At 39.2% G+C, this 26,459-nt stretch overlaps 1 protein-coding gene across 2 annotated transcripts in view; it reads right to left on the minus strand.

Moving 5' to 3' along the window:
* CA10 (carbonic anhydrase 10) overlaps nt 1-26,459 on the minus strand; it is a 498,625-nt gene that overhangs the window by 402,372 nt on the left and 69,794 nt on the right. For both annotated transcript variants that reach the window (XM_077163066.1, XM_077163067.1), the window contains one exon: nt 5,362-5,436. In XM_077163066.1, coding sequence (XP_077019181.1) covers nt 5,362-5,436 — 75 coding nt within the window. The remainder of the gene's footprint in view (nt 1-5,361; nt 5,437-26,459) is intronic.

Raw genomic sequence — 26,459 nt, forward strand, 5'->3', positions numbered from 1 at the left:
ACTTTCTCTCTGGTCTTGAAAAGCAAGCTGCCATGCTGTGCACTGCCTGCAAAGAAGGGCAGAATCCAGGAGACAAGGGTCTCAGCCCTACACCTGTAAAGAACTGAATTCTGTTAAGGACTTGAATGAGCTTGTAAGAGAACCATAAGCCCCAGAGGAGAGTACAGCCAGACTGACTCCTTTCATTGGTCTCTGAGACCCTTAGCAGAGTACCTAGCTGAGCCGTGCCCAGCCTCCTGACCTACGGAAGCTGTGAGACAGTAAATGTGGTTTATTAAGCTGCTACATTTTTTGATAAATTGTTATGCAGCATGGAAAAATAATAGAGGCACAGCTTATGACATGGAAGAATGGGGGGTACACGTGGCCTCAGCCATGCCATCCTGTGTGAGCACGCACCCCACCATCCAGCCTGCTTTCCTTCCTTGGAAGATTGCCAGAGAGAAAGAGAGCACACACTCCTTACTAGTGTGTAGAATGAGCCTTTCATAAGCAAAGAAAACTGGCTGTTTTGAAAAACACAGTTAATTAGGCATTAGAACCACAGGTAGTTGCCGTTTTAGTTTACTAGACTGCTCAAGCAAATACCATGAAATGGGTCGGGTTAAACAATGGGAATTTGCTTGTTCACAGTCTGAGGCTGGGAAAAAGCCCAAACAAAGGCATCATCAAGGTGATGCTTTCTTCCTGAAGGCTGCATACTGGGGCTGGCTGCTGGCGACCCCTCGGTCCTTAGCTTGCCACATGGCAAGGGACATGGTAGCATCTTCTGCGCTCTCCCTTCTCTTCCAGGATATGTTCATGTTCGGCATCTGGCAGCTCCCTCTGGGGCTTACTCTCTGTCTGTCTGAATTTCACTCCCCATATAAAAGACTCCAGTAACAGGATGAGGACATCCAGTAACATCCTGATTGAAGCCTGCTGCACCTTAACCAAAGTAACCCCACCACAAGGTCCTACTGATGATAGGTTCACAGACACAGGAATGGATTAAGTTTAAGAACATATTTGTCTGTGGTACATATGGCTTCAAAGCACCACAGCTGCCAAAAGGCATAATTACTTTCATCTTCTAAGAATCCTGAGGTTTCCTTTGCCTGGGAGAACAATTACTGGTGAATTTTAACCAAAGCTCCAGTGGATGATACAGCGAGCCAAAGCTGTCATTTGGTTCTAGTCCTGGACTGAAGTGTAAAGTAAGAGTTTCTTTATTCATCATTCAGTCTGCCTAACAACTCAGTTTCCAGATCCCTTCCGATCCCTTCGTGCTTGGCATATCGCTGAGGAAGAGTAAATTGCTTATACCTGTTTATTGTCTCTTTGTTATTCCCAGGAACTCTATCCAGACACTCTAAGTGTGGCGCACATGGTCCTCTGAAATCTGATTCCTGAATACTGCCCCAAGCTGATCTTGAACTGCTCTGCTGTGCCACTGTGCCCCCAGCCACAGTGAATTTTCCCCATTGATTCATAGAAGCCACGCCTGTGCCTGCCTCTGAGTCTGAGCTCAGGTTCATTCCACTGCCCTGGACACTTCTCTCACTACACTTTTTACAATTCCTTCCTAACCTTACAATTTTAGCTTCCCACGGCTTACACAGGAAGACCTCTATCTCCAGATTAGCTTGCTGAACTTCCCTGAACCAGGAGAACGTCCCCTTCCTTTGAACTTTTGTAGTTTATAATTATGTATTTGCTTTGCTTATCATATCATTTTTGCACTTGGCTTCTACAGTTGAGGAGTGGCTGACTCCAGGGGGAGGCCTGTTGCCTGACTTCTTAAAGGGGCAAGGATTCCTGTCCATTTTGACCCAAGCCAGTTTAGCAAAGCTGAGCCCCTTCTGTATACAAGACCCAAGGGGGATGGGGTGGAAGGAGTTAGAATCTCTGACCCTAGAAACCAGGCCTTCCCCAGTACCCTCACAGGTCCTATTTTAGCTCAAGCCTCCCTCATCTCTCACTTTGAATTTTGCAGTAGTTAGAAGCCTTCCTTGGTTCCCCAGTGCCTTTGGGGCAAAAATCCAAACTTCGAGCTATCAGTCAGGGCCTCCTGGGCTCTGCTGCTTCTCCCAACCTTAAATCCCCCAATCTCTTTTTGCTCCACTGAGTCATTCTCTTCTCAGCCTCTGGGCTTTTGCCCATCTTGCTTTTCTTTCTGAAACACCATTTCTTCTCTTCTTCCTTTAGCAGAACCTTACTAACCCTTGGGGGACTCAGTGTAACCATTGCTCCTCTGGGAAGCCCTCCTTGATCTCTTGGACTGTGCAGCCCTCAAAACCCCTCCATGGCAATTCTGGAAACACTGTAAGATGATAGACATTCACCCATCTCTCTTCCACTATCCTGAGCTCTTGGCTGTAGAGGATGCACAGCCAAACAAAATCTGGGGACTGCCTGCAAAACATACCATGGTTATGGCTGGAACTGAAAGATGGGATAGATTTGAGCAGGTAAACAAGGTCTGCTAAATACCCCACTGGCAGAGTCACAGTACTCTGTTTCCTTCTTCATGTATTAAGACATATTGTATAAACCCTATTAAAGCCCTTGCCACATTGAGTCATGGCTTTTGGTTTATCATCCTCTTTAGACTGCGGGTTCACCCTTGAGTGAGAACGACATCCCAGTTACCTCTTAATCGACAGCCCCAGACGTGGTGCTTGACACCACACAGGTTCTCCAGTTCGACTCATGATGAACTGACCAAAGTAGGGAATTTCTGTGCTCAATCAACCTGGTACCTGTCATTGCTATAAACATCACATGCTTCTATTCACAAGCTTGTTTGAAGTCACAGATTCACAACTGTTATACAACCAACAATTATTTCTACACACTCAGTGAAGAACTCATGGAACAATAACTTGTACAAGTAGGCTAGTCATATGACGTTCCTTCTTCTTTCACACACTAATAGCCTGTAAATAACTCTCAATAGCACACTGAAGAAAATACTCAGCTTTATAAAGCAAGCAGTGATGCATATAAAGTAGGTCATCTGGAGTCTGTCAGGTGTTAGAGGCTCAAGGTCAATTATTTAATTCCCAAATTCTAATTATGTATCCTTTCCAGCAGAGTCAGAGTTCCCAAAAGTTAAGGAAGTAGAATCATCAGATACCAGTCTTCTTTACCAGAAAGCTAAAAAGTTTGGGGACTGTTAAATCCAGAGGATGATAAAATCATTTCTTAGTTAATCATGGTGTAGAGACCCTTTAGTTTAGAAATTCAAGGCACATTTACCTAGCACCTTTCATATTCCAGGCTTCATGAGAGACCCTCACTGGCCTCACTACATTTTTTAGCTTTAAGCGTCTCTGTCTCTTTCTAGGCAAAGAAGTATCAATATCCAGTTATAGTGTTACCAATAAAGTCATGGCAGTTATACCAACGACAACAGGCATGTACTGACTCTCACCAGGCACCAGTCATTGTGATAGGAATGCAACCTGTATTATGTAATTTAACCCACACAAAACTTTATGAGGCTGATTTGGTTCTTATCTCCGTATTACAAATGTTGAAACTGGGGGCTTAGAATGGTTACGTAAATCACTGACAGTCCTATCAGTAGAAAGAATAGAATGCAGGCCCAGCCCCAGGTTTGTCCAACTCCAGATTCCATGCTCAGACCTTGTTGCTTCCCATGAAGTGGGTTTTACACATACAATCTCATTTCAAGCTGGAAATGAGGGAAAGTTAAACTCTTTAAATCATCACATAACAGAAAGATAAAACTTTCTTCCTGTAGTTGTCTTAGGAGCAACCATCAAATGAAAACAGGACCTGGGACACATGTAAAAAAGAATGCATCAACAGAGGGGAAAAACCTACATTGAAAAAGTGAGGTTAAAAAGCAAAATTTTGCAGTGTCCATCCAGTACTACCTATAAGCATTCCCATCACTACAGAGGATGTTTCTGTAGGGGTAGAACTAGTTAAAAAGACATTACAAGCTGGAAGGAATGTCCTCTGTTGCTCTAATTCTGTACTCAGCAAAACACAAGACTATAACTATAAATGTAACTTCTGGGAAACCTCAAATATAAGAAGCAAATTTCCTAGGGAAAAAATATGCTAGTATTCTAGCCATCAGTAAGGAATGACGCCAACTGTAAATATATAATACTATATATCAAAATCATGTCATGTGAACATAGCTTATGCCAATTAAGTTGTTGTAAGATTATTATTTGAAACCTTACATTTCTGGATGAATTAATCATGTCTAATTTCCATGCCCACTTTACCAGAGTAAATTTATCAAGTTAATAATATCAACTTATGAGGCCATTTGGCAGCCAGCTGGCTTTTTCCAGGGTCACCTATTCTCCTTTACCAGGCCTGCTTTCCTCCCATGGGAAATGTCCAAGAGCATGTATTATTTTCCCATAATACAAATGAAAAAACTGGTGCTCAGAGGGTTTTGGTAAATTGCTTAGCTCTACACAGCTGATTGTACCAAACTCTGTAGATGAAGGCAAATGGGAGACATAACTATGGCAAATGTGACCTGGCGCACTTCTCTTTCTAGCTGCCACCAACAGAGGCCTCCACTGATACCCTGGGCTTTCTGTGTTCAGAGCCTGAGCAGGGACAGCACATGGCTCCTCTTAACAGTTTTGCTTCTTACTCTCTCATAGCTAAGCAGTTACAAGTACTTGGGCATCTCTCAATGCCTTCCCTTCCATCTTTCTCTTTAACATACTTGCTCCTTCCCCTGCCTCTTTGGCCACTGGAGTCTTGAAGCCATAAAGGCTTAGGACCACAGCTATGATAAGAGTAGCAGGAAAGATGAAGAATAAGTCTCCCAAGGACCCTAGACCCCACCTCTAAACTCATGGTATGTTTCTGGCTCTGTCCTGTCTTCAGTTCTCTGTCCTTCTCCCATGTTGATTGCATCCACCTTGCCTGTTATTTTTAGCTAATGTTTGGCCATATCAAGTAAGACCTGAACATAGCAGCAGCTAAAGTGACATCAATGACAGCATGCAACCCAGCAAGCTTCGTGGCCACAGTTCACTCTCCCAGACTTCCTGTTCATTAATGTTAAGAAATGGTCCCACCTTACTTAACCAAATGCCAGCACACAGAGCTCCAACTGCATGTCTCTGGCCCCCTCTCCCTGCCAGAGATACCCACAGAAGGAAAGACTTTGGGATTGTAGGCTGATGTAAAAACGTGTTCTGTTAAGTTGCCACTCACTCAACAAACTGTCTTGGAGAATTCGTACAACATGTAAATTAGACTATGTCGCCTTTGAAATATATTCCATACCATGGAGCAAAATAAAATTCTAGAAATAGCATTATATTTCACTCAAACTTGTTTTTCAAAATAAAATTAGAATAAATACACACTTACCTGGAACAAAGCTTCCCTGGACCACTTCCTTGTATGCCCACCAGCCTTCATGGATTTTTGGTGAATTCTGTTGAGCTAAAGGAAAACCAAGGGAGAAGAGAATAAGATAATAATAATAAGTGCTATGCCCTGGCTCTCCAAGCAAGAATGAATATCCATAGAATAGCCCCTTTCCACTCCAAAGTAATACCACAAAATGCAATAGCAACCTGCCCCCTCCTTTGTTCAAATAGATTATCGAGTTGTAACTATATAGTTACAATTTTTATAAAACATCATCAGGAAATTTTAATCAAAGATAGAGTCATTAATTATATATTTAGGCCTATCTGAAGTCTCCTTTTACTTGTCTCCATTCTGACTCCCCTTTTCTCCTCCCTGTCTCATCCATATATGTACACACACACAAACACTCACATACACACACATGTACACATACACACACAGAGAACTGAGGAGAGGAGGCAGATCCTTTCCACAGCTGGGGTGAGAGCTCCACATGTGTACGGAACTTTCAGGGGTGAAGAGGAAGGAAGTTTGCTGAAAAGGTCAACCTAGAAAGGGGAAGGGTAAAATCACCAGCTTCTCTCAGATCCCAGGAAAATGAAAACAACAATATAAATAACACAGTGAGGACTTCTGACACCATAAGAGGAAAGAGTGGAGGAACCAAAGACATTGTGAAATAGCATAGGAACCTGTGATCTCACATTGAGGTGGCCTTGGGATAATCCTTGACATTTATGACAGCACACGAAATGGGGCAACTCCACTGCACGTGGATGTACACCCCATAGAGACAGAGATGATGCATAAACCGTACACATATTTCAGTCCTCAGTCACACTAGAGAAAAATAAAATCAATTTTAACCACATTTGTACTGTGGCCAGTATATAGCAAATGTTAAACTTTCACTTTAATTTCCTTCCTTGAATGTTATTCTATTTTTACCCTCCTTCTTGAGAATGCTTAGCTATCAGACTCATCATTCTGGGCTAGAAAGGATGGGTAAGCCACAAAAGATTTGCAAACAGCTTCATATATAGAGAGATTTGCTAAATTCTTTTAACTCCTGAGACTGTAGATTGCTTAGCTCCAAGTATTTTCCCAGAGGGTAGAGAAGATACTTTTTCTGCCTGTGACATTAAGCCTCCTTGGGCTTCCAGATCTGTCTGTGGTTGAAGAGGAGCCCCTCACTTCTAGAGCTGATAGTGGAGTTTGGGAACTTAAGAAGCAAATGGAAGAAGGACAGTGAATATATTAGAAGATCTGGAAAGATAACACCTTTCTAAGCTGACCAGCACAAATCTGTGGCATGGTTATATCAATGTCCATTGGATTTCCTGGTACTCTGACTTCCCATATAGCATGAATGGAGCTCAGATGTGCTCACAGCCCCTGAAGAAAATATTGAAGACAGCTGAGTTTAAAGCCAGATGACCTGCTCTGGAGCAGCAGGCCACTGGGGAAATGATCTCGAAGCAGCAGATTGGAGAAGCCAGGGAGCCAAGTGGAAGACTCAATAGAGACTAGGTTATTTATAGCACCAGGGAAACCAAGAAGCTTTGTAATTACCCCAGAGGCCATTAGGCCTGACCAAATAGAGAAACCAATTAAAGAGATAAATGGCTGAAAATGTCACTGACTAGGTAGACAAAGGATGTTCCCCAGAAAAGTTCTGATTCTTTCTCTGGGCCTTGACGTTATATGATCTACCCTTGTCCAACTCCCCAATTCATTGGGTACATCGCAGGGCAGAGGGGGATCCCTAAAGCTTGACATCCTTGAGACCAGATGTTACCAAAAGCACTCAGACCTAATGGCCCTTTTCTTAAAGACAAATGTTTTCTGTAATTTCCACCTTGAATATAATAATAATAAAAAAATACCTTCATAGATTTTTTATTATTCACTGAAGAAAAAAAAAGTGGCAGCTCAAGTTCATGCTAGTTTATCGACTCCTAATTTACACACATAACTTCAAAAAAACTAACCAATTTCATGCTTTAAATGCAATATGAAGAGAAATACAAGGGCTATAATATATAATAAAATAAGATCTATTTCCACACGTAAATACTTGGGCATGATGTGCTGGAAAATAAAATGAAGTAGTAGGCTGCTTGATTGAAATAGGTAAAATGCTTGATTGAAGCAGGCACAGATGATACTATTTACTGTATCGGAGAATACAGAATACTCCAAGTGTCAATGCTTCCAGGAATGTGATTCCAAAACAATGAACAATTCTTGCTAAAGTTTTAAACAAAAGAAAATTCAATTTTCCCTTGTATTGCACAGTATCTGAATGCTGACAAACATGATATATCAGAACTATGCAAGAGATCATTTGTGTTCATATGGAAATGGAGTTCGATTCTAGGCTCAGATCATTATAAACCAGTTTTCCACTCATTTGATGCCTGCTGGTACATGGTATCATTTGTCATTGTTCGGGATTGTATAATACATGGAAGGGAATGTAGCAGCTCTGCCTCCCTTGGTCAGTGCTAAGCGCAGCCTCTCTCCTGTAACTTTCTCAACAGCCTCCTCATTTCCAAAATAATCCCCCAATGAGCAGACACCCCCACTGACAATCACTGACCTAAAGTGATTTATATATAGCACATATAAATAGTTTATATCACTATATATATATATGTGCTAAATAGAATCGGGTGAAATGTGATGGTGAACACTAGTCAGAGGCTGGGTGTCCTAAAGAAGATTTGTTATAGATAAATCTTTTCCCTATATTATGTCTGAATTGCAGTGGTGTGTACATTTGCTACTTCATTATGTACTCAAATATCTTTCTACTTTTTCCGATCATTTGACAATATCTTTGAGAAACTGTCATTTTGACCAAAGGATAGAGCAGAGAGGGAAAAAGAGAAGGAATATATATGTCCTCAAGATGGGGAAAAGGGAAGCTAAGTTTAATATAATATTGATTAGTATGACTAGGTTTTCAGATTTTTAGACACACATATAATCTCTCTCTCTCTCCCCCTAGCCTCTTACCCCCACACCGCACAACCTATCAATCTGGCCAAAATATCAATTTATATAATGTCACTTAAGTGAAAGAAGAATCAGAAGCTCCTGGAAAGTAAGAGTGTTTCAAATGACTAAAGGATCACTGGGAACTTCTGATCAAGCCCAAAAGTTGTAAAATCCTTTACTCTCTCTTTAGTTCCAATCATTGCTTCTTAAGCTATTGCATCCATTCACACAAGGGGACTATGTAAGGTTTTGGCAAACAGAAAGACAATCAGACCATCTGAGTAAAGTCTATTATAATGATAGAACAGCAGAATTTCTGTTACCTTTCTTTCATATGCATTGTGAAGGACCCAAATTTACCCCCAAAAAATTAATCACGGATAGAAGTGGTGGTAATTAATGAGTGGAGTTATAAGTAACATCGCCATATTGAAGGTGAATATGATCGAAAGTGATGCCATGTATCCCACCAATTAACTCTACAATTATAAATAAGTTCTCATGTGAACTCCTTCAAAGGTTTGATTTTGTACAGAGTCAATAATCGAGGAGTACAGGGGGAAAAGTAATATTGCATGTTATGGCCAATACCTAACAGCAAGATGGCAACAGTACCACAGCTATGCCAGGGTGAATAATTGGGGGAGAGGGACAAGAGATTAGGGGAGGTTTTGATTTACTATTTGGAGAGGCTGTGTTTATCAGTTCTTTGTCACTTTGGACCAATGAAAACTGTCTAAAATTGAGTGTGCTGCTGATTGTACAAACAAGAGAAGACACTGTAAAACATGGTTTGTTTATTTTGGACATTATCCTTGATGCCGAATGGATGGAGGGGGCCGAAGGGTAAAATGACTGAGAAGCTAAAAGATGAATACTGTGTTGCTACAAGGAATGACGTCATGATGCACACAACAAACTGAATGAACCTTGAGGACAATGCGTTGTGTGAGATAAGCCAGAAACAAAAGAATATATAGACAGGTCTCTCTTTCAGAAATTATTTACAAGAAACTTGGAGCCTGGATTATAAACTCTTATAGCTGTCATACTTAGTCTAAAATGGTAAGTGCATTTCTAGGTTCTGAGACACAGAGCTTCACATACATAAGCTGGTATTTCCTGGGAACCTTGAGTATCTCTGTGACACCTAAGATTCAGAGGTGGAGCTCTGGAGCTCTGAAAGTCAACATTGCTACATACAATAACAGTTAAAGTAACCAAAAAAGAGATCAGGCTTTAATTAGAGACAAAAACAAAGATGATCTGGTTGGGACTTAGGCAAATCAGGAAACAGAGCAAAAAAATGATACCGTGTATACTCTAGACCTTCACCTACTATGTGTGACACCACAGGTAGAGAGGTTTATTGTGTCTAGAACTAAATTTTCTGTAACACACAATCTAAATCAACCTGCTTGGATAGCTCATTTAAACAACCCAAAACACGGAGCCCAGAATGGGAATGAGGGCTTGTGCAGCTTAATGGAATACCCAGAGACATCCCAGACTATGGTGGGCTGATAATTAAAAAGTGTTGGTAGAGTACCTTGAAGGACTAGAGAAATAATATGAAACTGTTAAATTTTCCCATGTGGGAGATGCTGGTGCTCTCTCAAACATTAGTTACTCCCAAGAAAATAGGGCAAGCCCTTGATTTTGAGGCTGGCCCTTATGAAACTTATTTCTGTAGTGGAGAAGCTAAGACTACCTATAATTATGCTAAGAGTTGCTTTCAGGAAACCTCTTCTGTTGCTCAGTCGTGGCCTCCCTCTCTCTCTAAGCCCAACTCTGAAAGGAAAATCATTACCCTCCCCCTACAGGGGATATGATATTCAGAGGTGAAAGTCTCCCTGACAATACAGGGCATGAGTCCCAGGGATGAGTGTGGCTCTGGCATGGTGCGATTGATAATGCCTTCCAGACCTAAAGGGGAAAAAGAAAGGTAAGAAAACAAGGTATCAGTGGCTAAGAGAGTTTGAATAGAGTCAAGAGGCTATTCTGGAGGCTACTTCTTATGCAAGCTTCAGCTAGATATTGCTAATTGCTACAGTTTGCCAAACCCCAACCAACATCATGCCTATTAACCCTAAAGAACACCTAGGGCTCTAACTGAGACTCTATAAAAGCTTCATGCACTAAGTTTACTTTCGTGAAATACATTACCTCCAGAGGGTTCCAAGGCTAAATAAGCCCTGAAACCCAGAGGGGCCAGCCTCTCCAAGAATTTCAACTAATTCCATCCCCCTAGCCTATATTATCAACACCGCTTTTCAACATGAAAAAGTTAGAAAGGGCATAGTCCAAAGCTACATACAGAGTGGGAGAAAGATTAAAGTAGAAGGAAGAGAGTTATAACAGAGAAGATAGGATTTAATGAATATGACTGCTGAATCACTATATTGATATTTCTTTTAGCTTCCAGGGTTTTGGAGCAGCCTGAAGGAAAACCTGAAACTGAAGAATGGTAACCCATACCTAACTATGAAATCTGTTCTGCAGCTACTTATTGGGGTATATTTTGAAAATTAATGATTTTTCTCATTTTTTGGTATATATGTTATATTTCACAATAAAAAAAAATTCGTTAAAAAGTTAAAGAAAATCAGCCGGAGCGGGGTCCACTGGATGTCTATCAATTACAAAAAATGATAGCTACAGGCTAGAGTCGAAGAAAATGAAGGTGCTTTAGGTAATGTTTTCCAGTGCTCTCATATATGCAGTTTAGCCTTGTATTGCTCAGCAATTTAGAAAGACAAGATGGCTGAGCTGGGGGCCTATTTTTAGTAGTCAGAACTTGTGAATTAATTCCACAATTGGAGCTTAGTTGCACTCAGCCCCTGCTGCTAGCAAAGTCTCTTTCCTTTCCCCTCTGGGAAGCAGCCTGTGGGGGAGGGGCGCTGGCTGCCAAGGCTTGGGGGCACTCACAGTTCTGGGGGAGCTCGCAAGGAACCTCATGTAACATTCTGTTAAAGTAATAATACATGGGGTGTATTTTAGATGGAGCATCTAGAGAAGAACCAAATTTCAACGTTAACACCTGCCTGGCATATCCTCAGTGGCCAAGTTGTTGCTTACATCTGATTTCTAGTGAGTGGATAGTTGATTGAGAAAGCAGATGAACAGAGAGCAGCATTCGCTTCCCCATCCTTCCCTGCTTCCCTTTGCCAATGGGTAGAAATTTCTTAACACATAGCCAGCCCCTGGGAAAAATCTAGGCATCTAATAAAATATATCGTGTTGACAATAAAGGCTGCCATCACTAGCAGATAATGAGGTATATATAGCAACGGACTCTCTCAGTATAGTTAAAACATATATATTTAAGTTTTATTCTTCTTTTTTCATTGTGGCAGTTGAGAACCTATGCATTTCCAAAGAAAACTTGTAGAATCTCAGGATTTCCAAAGAAAGCAGAGTTCAATTGCTCCAATCTCTTCTTGTACAGATAAGGAAACTGAGGCACAGAAAAAGGATATCACTTCTAGAAGTATAGGGTCTTGGAATAGGAGTTTGCAAACTTTTGATGTAAAGGGCTGGGTAGTAAATAATGTAGATTTCACGGGCCAGACTGTCTCTGTACCAATTACTCAACTTCACCATTATAGTCAAAAGCAACCATAGGGAGTGAGTGCCAAGATGGCAGCTTAGCATGGTGTGGGATTTAGTTCATCCTCCAGAACAGCTACTAAATAGCCAGGAACAGTACAGTACAACTGCTGGGGCCACGTCAGTGACCGGACACACAGTGTACCCCAGTCTGGACCAGCTGGACGAGTTGCGAGCCCCCCCAGAATTGTGAGTGCCCCAAGCCACGGCAGCCAGTGCCCCTCCCCCACAGGCTGCTTCCCAGAGAGGAAAGGAAAGAGACTTTACTAGCAGCAGGGGCTGAGTGCAACTAAGCTCCAATTGTGGAATTAATTCACAAGTTCTGACTACTAAAAATAGGCCCCTAGCTCAGCTGAACCTTGTCAAAGTGAAGGTTGCTGATTTTTGGCTCGGTGCCAAGGGAGCAGGGCTGATGGAAAAAGAACAAAGGAAAAAAGAGAGAGGTTTTTTGGATCGGATAGCACATAATATTTGAAAGGGTCTGGGCCCTGAAGGAAAGGAAGGGGCACATAGGATCTGAAGGTACACAAAGCAACATACCAACTTATGCTCTTGATTGGCAATCCTGAGGAATGGGGGTCCTGCTCTGAGAAGGATTTTTCTCTTTCTTTTTTGTGGCTGTGTTTCTACAAAGGTTTGACTGCCTTTGGATACAGTGGCAGGGCTTCTCAGGCTGCAACTGCCCCAAGCATAGGCAGAAATAAGCTTATTTGAGAGCTTGCCTGGGGCCTGTGCCTTCCCCAGGAGAGGGGTGGGGCTTAGCTCAGGTGGATTCCCTCCCTCAAGGAATTCAGACCCCAGGGTTTGTGAAATTGAGGTGATTAGAGCCAGCCTACAACCTCTCCTCTACCTCCACCACGCCCCCAGCACGGAGAGTCTGCTGAAGTTAAAGGTACCACATAACCTTAAGCTGGTGGGACCCGCAGGCAGAAAAGCACCACATACTGGGCATGATAGGAAAAATGTAGAGTCCAGAGGCTTCATAGAAAAGCATTTCAATCTGCTGGGTCTCACCGTCAGGGAAAACTGAAGTAGGTGACTCTTTCCTCCTTACAGGAGGGCACTTTGGTCTGGGAAAATCTGGCTGGGGTCTATAACACCTAAGAAGACACTCCTAAGGGTGGAGGAGAAAAGGCATCATACAGGCAGGGCAAGAAACAAGAAAAAAAAAACTGAAAAAATCTGCTTTGTTAAACAAAACCTAAATTAGTGGTCCAGAATAAACTGAACTGAATGTCAAAGAACAGAAAGACAACAAAGTCATCCAGCAAGAAAATCCTAGGTAAAAGAAGTGAAAACTATCTCCAGAAAAAACTAATTAAGGTAATTAAATGCCTAGACACCAGCAAAAAATAACAAATCACACTAGGAAAATTGAAGTTATGGCCCAGTCAACAGAACAAGCCAACAATTCAAATGAGATACAGGAGTCAAAACAATTAATTCAGAATGTTTGAACAGACCTGGAAAACCTCATCAAAAATCAAATCAATGAATTGAGGGAGGATATAAAGAAGGCAAGGAACGAATCAAAAGAAGAAATCAAAAGTCTGAAAAAACAAATCACAGAACTTATGGGAATGAAAAGCAAAGTAGAAGAGATGAAAAAAAAACAATGGAAACCCACAATGTCAGATTTCAAGAGGCAGAAGATAGGATTAGTGAACTGGAGGATGGGACATCTGAAATCCAACAAGCAAAAGAAATATAGGGAAAAGAATGGAAAAATATGAGCAGTTACTCAGGGAACTGAATGACAACATGAAGCGTATGTAGATACATGTTGTGGGTGTCCCAGAAGGAGAAGAAAAGGAAAAAGGAGGAAAAAAATTAATGGAGGAAATTCTCACTGAAAATTTCCCAACTCTTATGAAAGACTTAAAATCACAGATCCAAGAAGTGCAGCGTACCCCAGGAGAACAGATCCAAATAGATGTACTCCAAGACACTTACTAATCAGAATGTCAGATCTCAAAGAGTAAGAGAGAATCTTGAAAGCAGCAAGAGAAAAGCAATCCATCACATATAAGGGAGGCCCAGTAAGACTATACGTAGATTTCTCAGCAGAAACCATTGAGGTAAGAAGACAGCGAGATGATATATTTAAATTACTAAAAGAGAAAAACTGCCAACCAAGAATTCTATATCCAGCAAAACTGTCCTTCAAAAATGAGGGAGAAATTAAAACATTTTCAGACAAATAATCACTAAGAGTATTTGTGACCAAGAGACCAGTTCTGCAAGAAATATTAAAGAGGGCAATAGAGGCAGATATGAAAAGACAGTAGAGAGAGGTGTGGAAAAGAGTGTAGAAATGACGATTATCAGTAAAGGTAAAAGGAAGAAAAATTAGATATGACATATAAAATCCAAAAGGCAAAATGGTAGAAGAAAGTACTACCCATACAGTAATAACATTAAATGTTAATGGATTAAACTCCTCAATCAAAAGACATAGACTGGCAGAATGGATTAAATACCAGGACCCATCTATATGCTGTTTACAGGAAACACATTTTAGACCCAAAGATAAACATAGGTTGAAAGTGCAAGGTTGGGAAAAGATATTTCATGCAAATAACAATCAGAAAAGAGCAGGAGTAGCTATACGAATATCCAACATATTAGACTTCAAATGTAAAACAGTTAAAAGAGACAAAAAAGGACACTATGTATTTTTAAAAGGAACAATTCAACAAGAAGACATAACAATCATAAATATTTATGCACCAAGCCACAATACTCCAAAATACATGAGGCAAACACTGAAAAAAGAAATAGACACTTCTGCCATAATAGTTGGAGACTTCAATTCCCCACTCTCATCACTGGACAGAACATCTAGACAGAGGATCAATAAAGAAACATTTATTGAATAATTTGAATAATACAATAAATGAGCTAGACTTAACAGACATTTATAGAACATTACACCCCACAACAGCAGAATACACCTTTTTCTCAAGTGCTCATGGATCATTCTCAAGGACAGACCATATGCTGGGTCACAAAGCAAGTCTCAATGAATTTAAAAAGACTGAAATAATACAAAACACTTGCTCAGAAATCAATTTAGGCAGAGGGCCAGAAAATTCACAAATATATGAAGGCTCAACAACACACTCTTAAACAACCAGTGGGTCACGGAAGAAATTACAAGAGAAATCAGTAAATATCTTGAGGCAAATGAAAATGAAAACACAACATATCAAAGTGTATGGGATGCAGCAAAGGCAGTGCTAAGAGGGAAATTTATTGCCTTAAATGCCTATATCAAAAAAGAAGAAAGGGCAAAAATCGAGGAATTAACTGTCCACTTGGAAGAAGTAGAGAAAGAACAGCAAACTAACCCCAAAGCAAGCAAAAGGAAAGAATGAAGATAAGGGCAGAATTAATGAAATTGAGAACATGAAAACAATTAAGAAAATCAACAAAACCGGAACCTGGATCTATGAGAAAATCAATAAGATTGATGGACCCTTAGCAAGGTTGACAAAAAGAAGAAGAGAGAGGATGCAAATAAATAAAATCAGAAATGGAAAAGGAGTCATAACCACTGACTCCACAGAAATAAAGGAAATAATGAGAGGATACTATCAACTTTATGCTAATAAACTGGACCATGTATATGAAATGGAAAATTTTCTAGAAAGGCATAAACAACCAACATTGACTGAAGAAGAAATAAGCAACCTCAACAAACCAATCACAAGTAAATAAATTGAATCAGTCATTAAGAAGCTCCCCCCCAAAAAAGTCCAGGGCCAGATGGCTTCACATGTAAATTCTACAAAACATTACAGAAACAATTAGTACCAATCCTGCTCAAACTCTTCAAAAAAATTGAAGAGGAGGGACAGCTACTTAACTCATTCTATGAAGCCAACATCATCCTCATACCAAAGCCAGACAGAGATATAACAAAAAAAAGAAAGCTACAGACCAATCTCTCTAATGAATATAGATGCAAAAATTCTCAACAAAATTCTAGCAAATCGAATCCAGCAGCACATTAAACGAATTATACACCATGACCAAGTAGGATGCATCCCAGGTACGCAAGGATGGTTCAACATAAGAAAATTAATAAATGTAATATACCATATCAACAAATCAAAGCAGAAAAACCACATAATCATCTCGACTGATGCAGAAAAGGCATTTGACAAAATTCAACATCCTTTCCTGTTAAAAATACTTCAAAGGATAGGAATAGAAGGGAACTTCCTCAACGTGATAAAGGGAATATATGAAAAACCCACAGGTAACATCATCCTCAATGGGGAAAAACTGAAAACTTTCCCCCTAAAATCAGGAACAAGAGAAGGATGTCCATTATCACCACTGTTATTCAACATCATGTTGGAGGTTCTAGCCAGAGCAATTAGACAAGAAAAAGAAATATAAGGCATCAAAATTGGAAAGGAAGAAGTAAAACTCTCACTGTTTGCAGATGATATGATACTATATGTAGGAAAACCCCAAAATCCACCAGAAAACTACTAGAGCTAATAAATGAGTACAGCAAAGTGGCAGGTTACAAGATCAACACTTAAAAATCTGTAGTGTTTTTATACACTAGTAATGAACTGTCTGAGGGGGAAATCAAGAAAAATATTTAGGAATAAATTTAACTAAAGAGACAAAAGACCCATACAAAGAAAACTACAAGAAATTGTTAAAAGAACTCACAGAAGACCTAAATAAATCAAAGAGCATACCATGTTCATGGATTGGAAGACTAAATATAGTTAAGAAGTCAATTCTACCTAAATTGATTTGCAGATTCAATGCAATACCAATTAAACTCCCAAAAACTTACTTTTCAGAAATAGAAAAACCAATAACCAAATTTATCTGGAAGGGCAGGGTGCCCCAAATAGCTAAAAGTATCCTGAGAAAGACAAACAAAGTTGGAGGTCTCATGCTACCTGACTTTAAAGCGTATTATGAAGCTACAGTGGTCAAAACAGCATGGTACTGGCATAAAAATAGATATACTGACCAATGGAATAGAATAGAGTGTTCAGATATAGACCATCTCATCTATGGACAATTGATCTTTGATAAGGCAGTCAAACCAACTCACCTGGGACAGAACAGTCTCTTCAATAAATGGTGTCAAGAGAACTGGATATCCATATGCAAAAGAATCAAAGAGGACTCATATCTCACACCCTACACAAAAATTAACTCAAAATCGATCAAAGACCTAAACATTAGATCTAAGACCATAAAACTGTTAGAAGGAAATGTAGGGAAATATCTTATGAATCTTATTATAGGAAGCGATTTCCTAGACCTTACACCCAAAGCACGAGCATTGAGGAAATAAATAAATAAATCTGAACTCCTCAAAATTAAACACTTTTGTGCATCAGAGAGCTTTGTCAAGAAAGTAAAAAGACCGCCTACACAATGGGAGACAATATTTGGAAACAATATATCAGATAAAGCTCTTCTATCCAGAATGTATAAAGAGATTGTTCAACTCAACAATAAAAAGACAGACAATCCAATTACAAAATAGGCGAAAGACTTGAACAGACACTTCTCAGAAGAGGAAATACAAATGGCCAATAAGCACACGAAAAGAAGCTCAACTACCCTGGTTATTAGGGAAATGCAAATCAAAACCACAATGAGATATCATCTCACACCCACCAGAACGGTCATTATCAATAAAACAGAAAATGACAAGTGCTGGAGAGGATATGGAGAAACAGGCATACTTATCCACTGTTGGTGGGAATGTCAAATGGTACAACTGCTGTGTAAGGCAGTTTGGTGGGTCCTCAGGAAGCTAAGTATAGAACTGCCATATGACCCAGAAATACCATTGCTAGGTATCTACTCAGAGGACATGAGGGCAAGGATACAAACAGACACTTGCACACCAATATTTATAGCAGCATTATTTACAATTGCAAAGAGATGGAAACAGGCAAAATGTCCATCAACAGACAAGTGGCTAACCAAGCTGTGGTATATACATATGATGGAATATTATGCAGCTGTAAGACAGAATACAGTTATGAAGTACGTAACAACATGGATGGACCTTAAGGACATTATGCTGGGTGAGATTATCCAGAAACAAAAGGACAAATAACTGTATGGTCTCACTGATATGAACTGACATTAGTGAATAAACTTGGAGAATTTCATTGGTAACAGAGATCATCAGGAGGTAGAAATAGGGTAAGATATTGGGTAATTGGAGCTGAAGGGATACAAGATTGTACAAGACTGATTGTAAAAACTCAGAAATGGATAGCACAATACCACCTAACTGTAACACAATTATGTTAGAACACTGAATGAAGCTGAATATGAGAATGATAGAGGGAGAAGGGCTGGGGGCACAAATGAAATCAGAAAGATAGACAATAAAGACTGAGATGGTATAATGTAGGAATGCCTAGAGTATATAATGATAGTGACTAAGTATACAAATTTAAAAATGTTTTTGCATGAGGAAGAACAAAGGAATGTCATTACTGCAGGGTGTTGAAAACAGATGGTAATTAATACTTTAAAATTTTAACTTATGTGTGAGACTAAAGCAAAAAATGTTTATTTGGTACAAACTTTATATTTTGACTAGTGCAGTTCCTAATATAATTTATGTGGACAGCTTAATTGAACACCATAAGTACATGGAACCTTGAGTAGCACATAATACTTTGCAGGTTTGTCCAGAGTGATGCCCCAATAAATCCCAGAGTGATTTAAACAGTGAGTAAAAAAGTATTTACAAAGTCCCCTTGGGGGAATGGTGAGAAAAGGGGAAAATTCAACTTCCCCAAGTAGAGAATTCTTGATATTCTCACAAGCAGTGGGGACAACCAAAACAATAGGCTGAGTCCCCAATCTTGGGGTTTGTACATATGAAACTTAATCCCACAAAGAATACGTCAAGCCTACTTAAAATTAGGCCTAAGAGTCACCCCCTAGAGAACCTCTTTTGTTCCTCAGATGTGGCCTCTCTCTCCAGCCAACACAACAAGCAAACTCACCGCCCTCTTCCTGTCTATGTTGGACATGGCTCCCAGGGGTGTGGACATTCCTGGCAACGTGGGACAGAAATCCTAGAATGAGCTGATCAAGGGATTGAGAAAACCTTCTCAACCAAAAGGGGGAAGAGCACAATGAGACAAAATTCCAATGGCTGACAGATTCCAAACAGAGTCGAGAGGTTATCCTGGAGGTTATTCTTACACATTAAATAGATATCACCTTGTTAGTCAAGATGTAATGGAGAGGCTGGAGGAAACTGCCTGAAAATGTAGAGGTGTGTTCCAGTAGTTATGTTTCTTGAAGACGATTGTATAATGATATAGCTTTCACAATGTGACTGTGTGATTGTGAAAACCTTGTGTCTGATGCTCCTCTTATCTACTTTATCAACAAACAAGTAAAATATACGGCATAAAAATAAATAATAGGGGGAACAAATGTTAAAATAAATTTAGTAGATTGAAATGCTAGTGATCAATGAAAGGGAGGGGTAAGGGGTATGGTATGTATGAATTTTTTTCTGTTGTCTTTTTATTCTTTTTCTGAATTGATGCAAATGTTCTAAGAAATGGTCATAATGATGAATGCAACTATATGATGATATTGTGAATTACTGATTATATATGTAAAATGGAATGATCATATGTCAAGAATGTTTATGTTTGTTATTATATTTTTTAAAAAATCAAAAAAATAATTTAAAAAAATCGTATAAAAAAAGAAAAAAAAAGCAACCATAGGTGATATGTAAATGAATGAAACTTTATTTACAAAAACAGAGGGCTGGATTTGGCTGTGCTCCAATAAAACTTAATTTAAACAAACAGAGGGCCGGATTTGGCTCATGGGCTGTAGTTTGCTGACCCCTGCCTTAGAGTTAGCAAGGGATTTTATCAACTAGCCCGGCTTCCTACTCAAATGTTTAGAAATGAGCTACTTGAAAAAGAAAATCTGAAAGAATTTTGACATATATGGTTTCCCAATTACATGGGGATGATATGTATTAGATAAGCACAGCAGAAAGTATGCATAACAGTATATCTTTTCCAGATTTCCTAAAACTGGCTAACAGAGCCTGCATAAAATTCAATATGGCCCCTCCTATTCCATTTCCTAGGCTAAACCATCAAAATTATTGGGGCCTCACATAAACACCACTCATAACTCTAACTGGGTTCTCCAAACCAGTCACAAAGGAGTAAACAATTCCTAGGATCCCCTTTTATTCCTCCCACAAAGTGTGTTTCTAGATGACTCAAAGAAACCTCACCTATTTCCACAGATGAAGTACTTATATTTCCACAGTCTAATCTTTCCACATAATTTTGAGATTGACCTTTACAACTCTCCTCTATGCTTTTTTCTTTCAATCCCTATCATTAGCACCAAAACAGAGTTAAGTAATATAAGCAGCTTGGAAAATGCAACTGCAAAATACCTGCAAATGGAAATCACAGTGATCTCCTGACCCTGGTGGAAACAAGACTCAAGACAATAACCTAAGGAAGGTATGCAGGTGAGACAGAGAAGGAAATGGTGCGCAAGGGAACAGAGGAGCCCTCCCAGAGAGATCCAGCAGGGAGAGATTGCTAAAGAAAAGTCCACTCTCCATTAAAACACACCAAAGTATAAACATGCACTTTTCAAAAATGAGTTTCCATGCCTGTCAGTACAATATGCCAGGGTGCTCTATAAGACAGAGCCAAATATATAGGAGAGGCAGTGGGAGGACATATAGTTCTGTGGTTACTTCATTTTAATGTGATAGAAGGAGTCCTGAGCAGTTGTTTCCCTAAGATACTGCTTTTCTCTGCCTGAGAAGATAACTCAAAGGAGGAGGCACTGAACCTTTTGGAAAAGGGAAAACCAGATGCTGGAAAGAGCAAAAGTATTATTAACATTGGAAGACTATGCAAAGTACCATATCCCAGGACATCACTTGTTTCCTTTTATGGCCAATTCTGCTCCATATGTTGAATGCAGGAATCAGCAAGGGGAATGCAAAGGACTTTCCTAGTGCACTACATTGCATCCACCAGATCTGATGGAGAAAGAAATGCTTGTATTTTACACCACCTAGATCTCTCCCTCTTCTGTGCACCCTTATTATTATAAAATATCCTACATTTTAGCATTTACCACACTGCCCTACACACACACACACACACACACACATAATATATATATATATATCACATATATTCTCTGCACTATTTTTGTGATTTTTCTGTCAATCTAAACCTATTTTAAAATTAAAAGTTTATTATTTTATATATAGGATATACATGAAGTATATATGTGTATTAGTTAGTTTGCTAATTCTGTTTTGAATGCTTGGTAGAATCCACATGTGAAGCCATCCTGTACTTTTCTTTTCTGGGGAGCTTTTTGATGACTGATTCAACCTCTTTACTTGTGATTGATTTGTAGAAGTTGTCTATTTCTTCTTGAGTCAATGTTTGTTCTAGGATGTTGTCTATTTCATCTAAGTTGTCTAGCTGATTAGAATATAGTTGCTCATAGTATTCTTTCATAATCTTTATTTCTGCGGGGTCAGTAATTATGTCTACTCTCCCATTTCTGATTTTATTTATTTGCATCCTCTCTCTTTCTTTTTTTTTTTGCTAGCCTAGCTAACAAAAAATTGATTTTCTCAAAGAACCAAACCAGCTTCTGTTTTTCTTGATTCTCTCTATTGTTTTCATGTTCTCAATTTCAATTTCATTATTTCCTCTCTGATTTTTGTTATTTCTGTTTGCTTTGGGGTTAGCTTGCTGTTCTTTCTCTAGTTCCTCCAGGTGAACAGTTAATTCCGCGGTTCTTGTTCTGTCATTTTTTGCATGGGCAGGCACCGGGAATCAAATCTGTAAATGTGTCTTCTTTTTCTTTTTTTTACATGGGCAGACACCAAGAATCGAACCCGGGTCTCCTGCATGGCACGTGAGAACTCTGCCACTGAACCACTGTGGCCATTTTTTTTTAAATAGGCATTTAAGGCAATACATGTTCCTCTCAGCATGGCTTTTGCTGCATCCCATAAATTTTAATATGTTGTGTTTTCATTTTCATTTGCCTCAGTATATTATACTGATTTCACTTGTAGTTTCTTCCTTGTCCCACTGGTTGTTTAAGACTGTTGTTTGGCCTCCTTATGTTTGTGAATTTTCCTGTCTCCTGCATGTTATTTTCATTCCATTATGATTTGTTCTGGAAGTTCCATATGAACCAGCAATCTCATTACTAGGTATATACGCAGAGGAACTGAAGGCAGGGACATGAACAGACATTTGTACACCAATGTTTACAATAACGTTATTCACCATTGCCAGGAGATGGAAAGAGCCCAAACATACATCAACAGATGCATGGATAAGCAAACTGTGGCAAATACATATAATGGAATATTATGTGCTTGTAAGACATGAACAAAGTCATGAAGCATGCAACAAAGTTGATGAACCTTGAGGACATCATGTTGAGTGTAATCAGAAACAAAAGGATAAATACTAGATGGTCTCACTAACATGAACTAACCTTAATAAGCAGACTCTGAAAGTTAAAGTTGAGAATACAGGTAAACAGAAGATAGGAGGAGAATAGATTGGGCATTTGATGCTGAAAGAGTACAGAAGAGTACAGAATGTTCAACAGTACTTGTATTATAAAGATTTAGTAATAGCACAGTACTCCCTGACGGCAGCACAATATTGTAAGTGCACTGAACAAAGCTGAGTGTGAATGTGGTTGAAAGAGGAAGTCTAAGGGCATGTATGACACCAGAAAGAAAGATAGAAGATAAAGATTGGGACTACATGAATTAATGAAATCTAGAGTGGACAATAATGGTGAAAGAATGTTTTTATATGAGAGAGAACAAATGAATATCAACAATGCAAGATGTTGAAAATGGGAGGGTATTTGAAAGAAATACTATTAATGCAAACTAGGGTCTATAGGTAACAGTAATAAGTGTCCATCAAATGTACCAAAGCTAAATGTCAGTAAGAGGGAAATATAAGAGAGGGGTGTGGGATTCTTGTGTTGTTGTGGTTTCTCCTTTTTATTTTATTTTACATTCCTCTTTTTTCTTTCCTTCTTTCTTTGTGGAAAAAATGAAAATATCCTCATATAGATTGTGGTGGTGAATGCATAACTGTGTGCTTATACTGGGAACCATCGATTGTTTATTTAGGAAGGATTATATGGTGTATGAATAAAACTGTTTAAAAATAAACAGAAAGATACAAGTATTGGGGAATATGTGGAGTAATAGATGTACCTAATCACTGTTGGTAGGAAAGTAGAGTGGTGGAGCACCTCTGGAGGGCAGTGTGATGGATCCACAGGAGGACATATGATCCTGCAACTCCATTATTAGGTATATACTTGGAAGAACTGAAAGCAGGGACAGAAATGCACATTTGCACACTGGTATTTATGACAGTATTCACACTTTGCAATGAATGGAGGTGGCCTAAGGGAACACTAGCTGATGAACTGAAGAAATATGGTGTTTGCATACAATGGAATATTGAGTGGCTACAAGAAGGAATTTGTAAGGTATGCAACTAGGTGAATGAACATTGAGGACAGTATGTTGAGTGAAATAAGCTAGAAACGAAAAGACAAATACTATAATGCCTCACTAATAAGGACTAACTATAATGTGCAAACTCAGAATTGAATTTGAGAGCACAGTTTATCAGGGGAAGCGTTATTGTAAACCTATATTTTAAGCTCTTATAGGAGTCATATCTATTCTGGAATTGTTAATGGTTACTTCTACACTCTGAGAATGCTGAGCTCTTTGTGTTCATCAGCTAGTGTTCCCTTAGGCCACCTCCATTCATTGCAAAGTGTGAATACTGTCATAAATACCAGTGTGCAAATGTGCATTTCTGTCCCTGCTTTCAGTTCTTCCAAGTATATACCTAATAATGGAGTTGCAGGATCATATGTCCTCCTGTGGATCCATCACACTGCCCTCCAGAGGTGCTCCACCACTCTACTTTCCTACCAACAGTGATTAGGTACATCTATTTCTCCACATATTCCCCAATACTTGTATCTTTCTGTTTATTTTTAAACAGTTTTATTCATACACCATATAATCCTTCCTAAATAAACAATCCCCTTTATAATAAAAGCCAACCCATTTCTGGTATATTGCATTCTGATAGCATTAGCAAACTAAAACAATGTCTATTCCTCACTTGTTTCCTGGAACTTCAATTATTTGTGTGATGCATTAAACTAAGAGCTAGAGTTCTGCAGCTATGCAAGTCAACATTACTCTATACAGCAACTGTATAAAAAGCTGAAAAAGAGATCAATTAGAGATATCAGAGACCCTGATCTGGTTAAGAATGAGGTGAATCAGACTAAAAGGTAAAGGACTATACTGACTGAATTTTAAACTTCAGCTTCTGTGTGAGAGCCAAGGAAGAGCTGTCTATTTGGGGCAAAATTTCTATTTTTTTCTAGCACACTATCTAATTTAACTTGTATGGTCAGTTTACTCAAACAACATAATTATATGGAACAGGGAATGGCAAGTGAGATCTTGTTGTTTTGTACAGATTAGTGTGGTGCCCCACTAATCCGGGCAGAAAATAAAAAATGTATTTGCCAAGTCCCCTTGAGGGATGGGGAAAAATGTGGAAATATTAAATTTCTCCACATGGGGAAGACCTGATATTCTCCCAAGCATTGGGGACCAATTTAATAAGCCAAGCCCTCAATCTTGGGGCGCACCCTTATGAAACTTATTCCTGCAAAGGGGAAACTAGCCTACTTATAATTAAACCTAAGAGTCACCCCCAGAGAACCTCTTTTGTTGCTCAGATATGGCCTCTCTTTGTAATCCAAATCTGTAGGTAAACTCACTGTTCTCCCCTCCATGTGGGACATGACTCCCAAGGGTGTAGATTTCCCTAGCATTGTGGGCTTGAGAAAGACTTCTTGACCAAAGGGGGGAAAAGAAATGAAACAAACTAAAGTTTCAGTAGCTGAGAGATTTCTAATACAGTTGAGAGATCATTCTGGAGGTTATTCTTATGCATTATATAGACATACTTTTTAAGTTTTAAGTGTATTAGAATAGCTAGAGAGAAATACCTGAAACTGTTGAACTGCAATCCAATAGTTTGATTCTTGAAGATGATTGTTTAACTAAACAGCTTTTACAGAGTGTTGTGATTACAAAAACCTTGTGACTGACACTCCCTTTATCTAGTATATGGTCAGATGAGTAAGAAAAACTAAATCAATAATAGAGTGCGATAAAGAGTATGAGATGTTCTGGGTGTTCTTTTTCTTTTTCTTTTTTTGGGGAGTAATGGAAATGTTCAAAAATTGATTGTGGTAATGAATGCACAACTTTATGATGATACTATGAACTGACTGCACATTTTAGATGATTATATGGCATGTGAATATATCTCAATAAAATTGCACTAAAAATTAATTTCAACTTAAAAAAAGATATGAAGATACAAGGAATGGCACCCAGCTACTATTTTCTGCCCTGTTTCTCCTTTTTCTCCAATTTTATTGGGTTCTCCCTCTTGAACTCAGTTAGGATTTTTCCTCCCGTATTGAACACCTCAGGGCTCTATCCTGTGTCCCTTCAGTATTTCTCTCATTCTGACAATCTTCTGGGTGATCTCTGTTTCCACAATGATGACTGAAGTGTGACTTTCTTGAAGTCAGAGTATGTGTCTTGTTCATCTTTGAAATCCCATCATTTATACAAAGCTGGGCACCTAATATGTGCCCTATAAAGGTAGGATGAATACATGATAGATTGTTTAGGGGAGGTTGCATATTTATGCAAACTTGAAGTTTAGCTCTAATAATCCTTGGGAGGTTTTATTTTATAACCAAAGACATGTGGATGCATTCCCTATATTTTTGGACAAGGGGCATGTGGGCAAAAAGGCTTTCAAGTTGGTCAACAGGTCAGTGCTTACTTGACAGATGGAAGGGCAGGAGTTGACAACCCTGCCTGGGGGAATCAAGGTCTTAGCAAACCCTTTTTATTTAGCTCAGGGTGTCTTATTTAAAAGTAAAGGTGGACCAGGAAAACCCCAATACTATCTCAAACATTAGGGACTCCCAAATCAATAGGCAAGTCCTTGATTTTGAGGCTTGCTCTTGTGAAGCTTATTTATGTGGCAGAGAAGCTAAGCCTACCTATAGTTATGCCTAAGAGTTACTTCCAGAAAACCTCCTTTGTTGCTCAGATGTGGCCCCTCTCTTTTTCTAAGACCAACTCTGCAAGGAAAATCATTACCCTCCCCCCTTTGAGGGACATGACATCCAGGGGTAAAAGTCTCCCTGACAACATGGGATATGACTCCTAGGGATGAGCCTGGCCCTGGCACTGTGGGAATGATAATGCCTTCCTGAGGTGGAAAAGAATCATGTCAAAATAAGTATCAGTCACTGAGAGAGTTCAT

Source organism: Tamandua tetradactyla, chromosome 6 (assembly GCF_023851605.1).
Source record: "Tamandua tetradactyla isolate mTamTet1 chromosome 6, mTamTet1.pri, whole genome shotgun sequence".
NCBI classification, from domain to species: domain Eukaryota; kingdom Metazoa; phylum Chordata; class Mammalia; order Pilosa; family Myrmecophagidae; genus Tamandua; species Tamandua tetradactyla.